The 8,898-nt window shown below is 42.8% G+C and overlaps 1 protein-coding gene and 1 long non-coding RNA gene across 3 annotated transcripts; one reads left to right on the top strand and one right to left on the bottom strand.

The window, feature by feature from the left end:
- Positions 1 to 1,530: 1,530 nt before the first annotated feature.
- On the bottom strand, positions 1,531 to 2,338 carry LOC125301056. The gene is made up of 2 exons (XR_007194663.1): positions 1,877 to 2,338; positions 1,531 to 1,805 (listed from the first exon to the last, which is right to left on the bottom strand). It is a non-coding gene; the product is annotated as an uncharacterized LOC125301056 (long non-coding RNA).
- A 356-nt stretch (positions 2,339 to 2,694) lies between these two features.
- LOC125300933 (retinoschisin-like) lies at positions 2,695 to 7,073 on the top strand. Of its 2 annotated transcripts, none has more exons than XM_048253114.1 (6): positions 2,695 to 2,790; positions 3,403 to 3,428; positions 3,551 to 3,770; positions 5,341 to 5,482; positions 5,713 to 5,908; positions 6,224 to 7,073. In XM_048253114.1, exons 1-6 carry the CDS (start codon positions 2,736 to 2,738, stop codon positions 6,374 to 6,376), a joined length of 792 nt encoding a protein of 263 aa, XP_048109071.1. In that variant the 5' UTR covers positions 2,695 to 2,735; the 3' UTR covers positions 6,377 to 7,073. The 2 variants fall into 2 exon arrangements, with proteins under 2 accessions (XP_048109071.1, XP_048109070.1); XM_048253113.1 differs by lacking the exon at positions 2,695 to 2,790 and adding an exon at positions 2,844 to 2,970.
- Positions 7,074 to 8,898: the final 1,825 nt, after the last annotated feature.

Genomic DNA, 8,898 nt, shown 5'->3' with positions numbered 1-8,898 from the left:
AGTTGTGTGTATTCAAACATTTGTATATGCATAGCAATTGCACATACATTTAGACTGCATGCGTCACACATGAGTGTGAATACACATGCAATCACACAGAACAGCGGTCAAAGGCAGAGTGAGCCTAGCTTGACAGAGGGCCCTGACAAGCTGAACGGTGAAACTAAACGGTTGCTATTAGCACCGCTCATACATCATGACAACCCATGACAAGCTTTCACAAGAGTCACCCTATGACCTGATAGCACAAGCACATGGTTTATATATCTCCCATTATTCAAAATGAAACAACCCAACACAAAACAGCCTATTCTAAATAAACACAACTTGTGAATATCAATAAATACAATGATAATCCAAGATTAGACATCATAAATATTGTCTTTGTTTTGATTCAAGTGAATCCCCATCACAAAAAAGAACATTGAGAGATCTGTTGAGAACGTTGACCTATCAAATCCTAGTCACTGAACTACTTTATAGGTGTCAGTACTCTAAACAGCGCCACTAACTAAATTGCCAAATGAAAATGCACCAAGTATGTCCCATAATATGCCCTTTGAATCAGTGGCTGTAGTGTTCAGGCCACATTTCACTGACAAAAGTTGCTAAATGTCCAACACAAAAACATTTTTCCAGCCACCATTGACAAGTCCTGCATACAATATTATTCCCTTAGGGTTCAAGGCAAATAACAATACGTTGGGTTATTGTAGTTACCTCCCTATGTTACAAACCATTACACCCAATACCTAGTAGGCCTATCTATAGACATTTACAGCCAAATGCCACCTGCATTGGTTTGGTCTGAGCTCTCTGGAATAGCTCGAGACCTACAGGGTGAAATTCCTTACTGGGAGCATGGCAAACTCAAAGACCCCCTTTTGCTATGCAGGGAGTTTTCAGCTTCTAGGGACTAGGGGGAGAGGAAAAAAGAATAAATAATGAATGAAGGATAAAAGCTGTTATTTTTACATCCAGGCAGCTGAGAAATCAGAAATGGGTCTTCCAGAGGCAGTGCTAGGATCACATCAGGTTGCTAAGCAACAGTCACATATGCAAGACCCCCCCACACACACACAACAGACCATCAGTAAAGTCTTTAAATATAGTGGTTAGCCCAGGCCCTAATGAACCTTTACTTTGTTCTGCCAAAGTTTTTAAAAGGACAAAGGCATGTGGCGTGAGTTTATGGAGATTACCATATGCAGTCAGATTACCTAGAGCAAAAACAGGGAAAGGATGCATGTAGCCAAGTTACGGAAAGAGCAGCAACTTGTGTTTGGTTGAATGAACAACCTGGTGGACAGGTCATTTAGCTACACTTTCAAGACATTGATCATGAGGACACACACACCTGGTCATATCCTCAGGAACCCAATTAGATGTGCAAGACAACCAAATCCAAAGATCATAGACCAAAACCATATGGATGGACAAGGAAAGTCAAACAGGTTTGACTCCACAACAGTCAAGATCAATATTAAACTTGATAACCAGGACCTAGACCTCAGGAAATTCTCCAAGGCATTTAAAAGTATATTGACGTTTATTGAACACTAAATAAAATGTACATCACTGAAACATTTATAAAAAACGTTAGACATGAAATCTCATGTTCGGGCGGTGTGAACGTCCTTCCCCCACTGAAGTCGTTGCAGTGCCGAGAGAACCTCTCGCTGCGTTATGGCACCCCGCTTGTTGAACTTCGACAGCCGGGCTGCTTCAGCACCAACCAACTCAGTAACACGTGAAACGTCTCCTTTAGGCAGGAACACCGTAACGTCCACGTTCGGATGGCTACCCTGTTTAAAAATATAAATTATTTTGAACCAATTGGTCACACAGAGAATGTTTAAGAAATGTTTCAACTAACCTCTTTCTGAAGCTTATAGATATAGTTTGAAAACGCCCTTGTCCGCTTCTTGTCACGTTTCTTCGGTTTCCTGGACTCCTTAGATTGTTTTGGCCAATGGGTCATTGTTAGAGTTTAGTCGAGCCAAAAACCAGTTCAAGTAAAAAGACGCTCCGGAGTTTGAGAGAGATCTCATGCATTGGGTCTGAGTATGAGCTTTATCCATATCGATTATGGAAACAGCAGGTGTATTCATTTTGAGATAATTAGCCCACTTCATCACGGTAGATTGCTGGCAAAAGAGATGCCTCCTATCCTTCCGTTCACTTCGCATACGTAGGCCTATCTGTCACCATGATCACATAGGCCTACGCAACTAAAATAGGCGAGAAAGATGTATGACTGCTTAATCTAAACTGATTTGCACAAAATTACAAATGTGCAAATTTTGTTTTTATTATTCAAATCACACAACCCTCTAGAAACATGTCATCAAAATGTGGTTTGTCATGTGAGATTGCCAAACAGCTGGATTGGGATAATAGCAAACAATAATTTTGCACTGTTGTCCTCAATCCTTACCATGGCAGCACTGCTTTCCACGGAGCACACATCTTTGACCTGGCAAAAATATCAAAAATGGATCGTCTTTTCCCAAAATCAGGCAATCAGCATATCATTAATCTCTGCGGTTATCTTTTCATCGTACGGTTATTCTGCACTAGATTGGCCAAATTGTAGATGAGCAGCTTTGGGTGTGGTTGTATAGAGAGATAAAGGGTATTAAGAGAGGCAATGGGAGCTCGGTGGATTATTCTAATCCAGTGCGCTCGCCTCAGCCCTCAACGCAAGACCTGCCGCATTCAGGCGTGGGGCAACCATGAAGATCAAGACAAGACGAGTGGCCCTGTTGGCTATCCTGCTCTTAACCCAAGGTATGTGTACCCATCTGTGCGGTGATCCTCACTAACGTCAGTGGCGGAAGTGTGTGCAGAGGCTCAACTGCCCTCCCTTTGGCCTAAGGATGGCCTTAAGATAGACCTGAATGGATCTGTGCAAACTCTTTTGCTCTCTGCTCCTCTTTGCGCTATTACTGTCGATAGGTCTCCATTTTGGTAAAGTAGTGGGTCTGCGGTTGTGGGATTTGTGTTTTGTGTTTATGTTTTTGTGATTTTTGCCCTTTAATGTGATTAAACAGGATTATCTGTGATTGTTTAAGTAAGCAATGTCACAAGTAGTTTTCAGTGAAAAGTAATTGTGTGTGTGTGTGTGTGTGTGTGTGTGTGTGTGTGTGGGGGGGGGTATTGATATGTGTCTTTTCAGTTTGTGCGCATAATTTAATGCAGAAATATATATGTATATGCACATTGGTTGATAATGTGATGTATATATCAATAGCTTTTTGTCAGTAAAAGAAAAGTAAATGTCTCTAATTGCCAGATGGTGCTCTTGTGACGTCTGGTTAAAAAGTGCTTGTCATGCTGTAATGTCATTGGTTCAGTCCCTCTTTCTAACTGTCCTTGCATGCATTCTGCTTACCGGCATAGCGTTAATTGGAGTTAACACTCAGGAGGTAAGAGCTATTTATCCCTTTGCTCTCTCCACATATCTACCACACTCCTGTACCGACTTACCGACTTACTCACTTGAGGCCTACTGGTCATCATTGGTTATGTGGGTTTGTGTGCGTTACAGGAGGAAGAGCAGGAGGAACAGGAACAGGAACCGGAACCAGAGCAGGAAGAAGAGCAAGAGGAGCCAGATATTCAAGAAGAGGAGTCCATCGAGACTTGGACAGGAAGGGCCTGCACGTGTGATTGCGAGGGGGGCTCCCCGTCCGGGATCCCCACCTTCGCACCCATCACTACTGTGGCTCCGCCCCCACCCTCCCGCTACTTCCTGGAATGCATGCCAGGTGAGCGAGCCCTTGGCGTGAGAAAGTGAGTGATCTTGGCCTACTTAAGCCACTCTAGGCAAGCGGGGTGTCTGTGGCACACCACTTGGGCATGCTGCAGTAGGCAACAGCTAGGATGGTAATAGATGAAGTTCGCCTACAAAAAGGACCCAAAGCTGCCATATTTGCCCATATAAGGACAACCAGGTATCATTTTTGCCTATAGAAGGAAATCTGGATCTTCTTCTACGACAAAGATGGCAGCTTTAGGCCCTTTTTGTAGGTGGACTTTAAAGGTCTATGGCATCATGCCTCTGTGAGTAGCCTAATGCACCTTTACGCAGCCACTATTTTTTTTAACCTTGAGTCACATATGCACATATACCTGGTATTAGCATTTGTCTGTACTCTGACATCTATGCACCAAAGTAATCCCGCTGCTTAAACTAAGGCATTGTATTGGATGGATAATAGCTATATGCGCAGTGGTTCACCAAAGGGAACATGGCAGACAAGCTTGATGGGCACTGCCAATATACTCTGATCCCTGGCATCACATAATAATCTATAATCCAAATATGCCTCTCAGGTCATTGGATGAGTAGGACTGATAAAGAGGAGATGGAATAAAAGCACTGAACTGAAAAGGAGGAGACAAGATGAGGGAAATAAAGCAAGAAGGCAAGACAGCATGGCAGAGAGGCTGGGTGCCAGCAGCTAAGCTCATTACTTGTGCAGCAATGTGATGCACAGATTACAGGGCTGAAAATAGGGCCTGTCCTTCTCCCAATCCCAAAAAGAAAAGGACAGAAATAAGGCTGGCACGAGAGCCCACATGAAGAGCAAATGGCTCTCAAAAATGCTCTGGTTCACCCCCTCGCCACCTGCTCTCTGATAACTTGATCAGAATAAAGCGAGGGAAATGTGAAAAGAGAGATTAATGAATTATCTGCTGCCTGCATGATTTATGTTGTGTAGTCATATAAAAGATAACAAATCAGTAATTGGCTTTATTGTTCTGTAGTTGCAGGATAAACCTGAAGGAATGCAAAGCAAAGTAATAGTTGCCAATAGCTTTGGTTTATGTGACTGACTGCTTGCCCAAAACTGATGAACAGTCATTTAGCTTTCTTTGCCATGACCACTGGTGATACTATGTGCAACTGAATGTCATGGCAGCTGATACTTGGACCACATGCCGTCTCTAAATAGCTTTTAGAGGAGTCACTCCAAATCCCGCTTGCCATGACAACATGCATGTCACCAGAGCATACACTACTCACAAAAAGTTAGGGATATCTGGCTTTTGGGTGAAATGTAATGTTTCAGTACAGAAAGTACATGTTGGACATGCGCATTCAAAAGTTTAGAGAAGGTCACATTAAGTTCACCTGTAAAGGTTATAGTGGATTTTAGCTTCATCCTGAAATTTCACCCGAAAGCCAAATATCCCTGACTTTTTATGAGTAGTGTATCTTCAACTACACAAAGAAGGGGACACTGAAGAAAACTCTGAACTCTGAATCTGATTTGATTTGAATAATACCTAGAGAGGAATGGCAAGGACCTCTGTTTTTCTTTTCTCCTTCAGAGTGTCCATACCACCAAGCCCTCGGCTTCGAGTCTGGCGCAGTGACTTCCGATCAAATCAGCTGCAGCAAACAAGAGCAGTACATCGGCTGGTTCTCTTCCTGGACTCCTGAAAAGGCTCGTCTTAACAGCCAAGGCTATGGGTGAGTGCCAACTCTTAGGCCATCTGAGCTAATGGACTTCCTTCCACATTACAGGGCGTCAGGGACACTAAGGAAATTAAGGTCAGGTTCAGGTTAAATTTAGGATTGTTGGGAACTGGGAGATAAATGTAAATAACCTATGCTTATCTAGCATAGACTGTAATGATCAAAATGGAAATGCACATGGCAAATTTACATTAAAATCTAAATGCCAACTTTTCTTTTCCAAGGTGTGCATGGCTTTCAAAGTTCCAGGACACCAGCCAATGGCTCCAGATTGACCTAAAGGAAGTGGGTGTGATTTCTGGCATCCTGACCCAGGGCCGCTGTGATGCGGACGAGTGGATAACCAAGTACAGCGTCCAGTACCGCACAGATGAGAACCTCAACTGGGTGTACTACAAGGACACAACAGGGAACAACAGGGTGAGGCACACCGTCAACTTAAATAGTGACAGCTTTCTTGTAGTGACTCATTTCATCGTTTCATTCAAAGTACTAACGGTACAATCAATCATCTATTGTTATATTGCTAATGCTCTCTTCTGTACTTTCCAACCTGTGAAAACATCATTGATATCCATTCATCATCCACATCATATCCACTCCACAACGAATAGGTCACACACATGACCCTTGTATGTTCCTACCAATAAAAGCATTAGGAGACTGTTCTGCAGGTTTGGTGAAGGGATGATGGGGAGTTCTAAGTGTCCTCATGGGTTCTTCCTGCTTCACCAGGTGTTCTACGGGAACGCAGACAGGTCCTCAATGGTGCAGAACTTCCTGCGCCCGCCAATCGTGGCACGCTACATCCGCCTGCTGCCCCTGGGCTGGCACACGCGCATTGCCATCCGCATGGAGCTGCTCATGTGCCTCAACAAGTGCGCCTGAGCTTCTGGAAGCTTCTGAGGCCCTGGTCAACCAGACCTGATTATTTACCTTACTCTCCTCGTTCCCCTGCCCACAGAAAGAGTAGTGCTAACAGTTAATGGTGTCCCCCTGTCCCCTTCTTCGTGTTCCCACCTGTCCAACACCTACTCATTTTTTTGGTTTGTTACTCTAAAAACATGTGGCCAATGGTGACAACACACTTGATGTGTTGGGTTAAAAAGAGCTTTTAGATGGGGGAAGTGAACCATTGAAATTCCATTGGAAGAATGTGCAATGTTAGTTATCCTATCCATGTGTAACCCCTGGATTAACCGGATGAACGGGATAAAAGTGATGAGACACTTTGGCGGATAGAACATGCAGGTGCTATACATTCAATGAATATGGCCAAGTGAAGGATAGGGTGGACAGACTGTAGCTTTATGTGTGTGGTTCTCTGTGTGTGCCCTGTTTGTGTGTGCGTCATCAGGAGTGTGTGTGTGTGTGTGTGTGTGTGTGTGTGATATGTGGTCCTAACTGTACTGTGTATGTGGTGGTGTATGTGATTACTGCTTTGATGCGTGGTGGTGAAATAGAGCTAAACCTCTTCTGTTTTCCTGCAAAGTGGTGGTGTCTATTTTCTACTTTTCTGTGAGTGTACACGGGATTACTATTCAAGGGCAGTCATGTCCTTCAATAAACCAACATGATCCACACACTTGATCTTCAACTGTGATTCTTCTGTATCCTAAATACTGAATGTAACAAAGTTTAAGGGCAATTTTAGTAAAGCTGGCTGTGGTGTGTGCAGTCTGTAAGGGTTTAAATAGTGATATCATTCCAGTGTTTGAACTGTACTTATCTTCAGCTTTTCGATTTAGGACTCTAATTCTATACTGGATGAGCAGTGCATGAACAACCAAGGTTTTTATGTATTATCTAGGCAGACCCTCTCCCTATCTGGTCAGTAAACTGAAAGTGACCCTGTGGCTTGTATGCAAACCTGAACCAATATTTTTTTTTTTTCAATTATGGACACAGACAGACAGACAGACAGACTGACTACCAGCCCCCTGACTAAGGAATACCCTCTGCCCCCATCTGCATCCATTACTGCTGAATGCTGACATATGGATGGATGCCACTGTGCATAGTTGCTGAGAATGCTAAGCATTTATAATCTTTTTGCATGGCAGAGGTTAGTCAAACAAATAGCATGTAACGCCACATAGCACACAAGCACAAACATGGAGCAGCTATTATCATAGCGGCTGATGTGAACCTGTTTTTTAAATGGCAGCCATGCAGGAGCCCCCTGAGCTATCTCATTAATGTTCAGCCCCGGGCGGCAGCTGAACATGAATATTTATCGTTTACAGTAACAGTGTTATAGATGCTAATTGGCTCCACTAGACAAAGGTCCTCTGTGTAGGACAACTGCAAAGGGGTCGGGTTGGCTGCATTCTGACTATATGAAGGAAATATGTGTGTTTAAAGAAACACATTGTAGGAATTCCCCTGTCGTGCTCTTAACCACACAACATAACATAGCGCAGTACCAGGCATTTCGGGCATGCATCGACAATATACTCCATTCTTTGCACTGTAAGACTGTGTCAAATCATCAAATGAGTTTGAAGCTGATATTTAAAGGTAAAAGAACTTCATTCATTCATTAAAGCAGTGCATTGCTTTAATTGTGATGTAAAATATAAGGGTGAAACCATTTATTCCAAAAGACCTGCAAAGATTGTGAGGGATGGTACGACAAAGAAGAACAAGCTTTTTCACAGTGGCACACATGTCTGGGTCAGTACTATATATTGCAGGTTTTATTGAGAGTCACTGTCAGTAACAGATGTAAATATAAACATTGCTGTATAGCCAGGTTGCTGATAATATACCAATGAAAACAAGTGAACTGTTGCAACAGACCATACTGTACGTTAAAAATCTACCGGTATGCTACTAGGTCATGTCTGTGTCTTCATATAATAAAACAACAAAGGTTTCAATACCTGTTTTCATTTCATTGTGGATAAACCATTTTTATAAATATTACCAAAGACATGTTCTCACATTGGTATTAATATAATACATGTTTTAAAATCCCAAATAAAACATTCATTCCATTACGTAAAGTCAGTGACAGGTGGTTTTGCAGTATGTACTTTCATCAGATGTTTTTGAAGTTGATCTGGGATATACCATACTGTATGTATACTGATTATGTTCTATACCAGACAAAAAAATACAATACAAAAGTTTGATTGCAGATAGCCATGGGATCTGGCTATGTGAGACCCCCCCCCCCCCCCCCCCCCCCCCCCAACCCCAACCCCCCTTTTTCGATAGATAGTCATCACACTCAGCTGAGCTCTGACTGAGCTCTGACCACAGACTGGGAGGGATGACAAAAGTCCATTAACTGAGCATGTTCATGTAAAGTGCACTATTAAGGATCACAAAGTGAGATTTGTTGTTTTTGCCAGGCTACATTGTGTAGACTTTGTTTTGCTTGTTTGTTTGTTTGTTTGTTTGGG

This window comes from Alosa alosa, chromosome 9 (genome assembly GCF_017589495.1).
Source record: "Alosa alosa isolate M-15738 ecotype Scorff River chromosome 9, AALO_Geno_1.1, whole genome shotgun sequence".
Classification (NCBI taxonomy): domain Eukaryota; kingdom Metazoa; phylum Chordata; class Actinopteri; order Clupeiformes; family Clupeidae; genus Alosa; species Alosa alosa.
This window is presented reverse-complemented; position numbering and strand designations above follow the sequence as displayed.

Excerpts from the sequence above, each read along its gene's own strand:
- LOC125300933 (XM_048253113.1), top strand. The coding sequence starts at position 2,901 with ATGGATCTGTGCAAACTCTTTTGCTCTCTGCTCCTCTTTGCGCTATTA. Across the intron at positions 5,483-5,712 it reads CTTAACAGCCAAGGCTATGG|GTGTGCATGGCTTTCAAAGT; the intron begins GTGAGTGCCAAC and ends TTCTTTTCCAAG. Across the intron at positions 5,909-6,223 it reads ACACAACAGGGAACAACAGG|GTGTTCTACGGGAACGCAGA; the intron begins GTGAGGCACACC and ends CTGCTTCACCAG.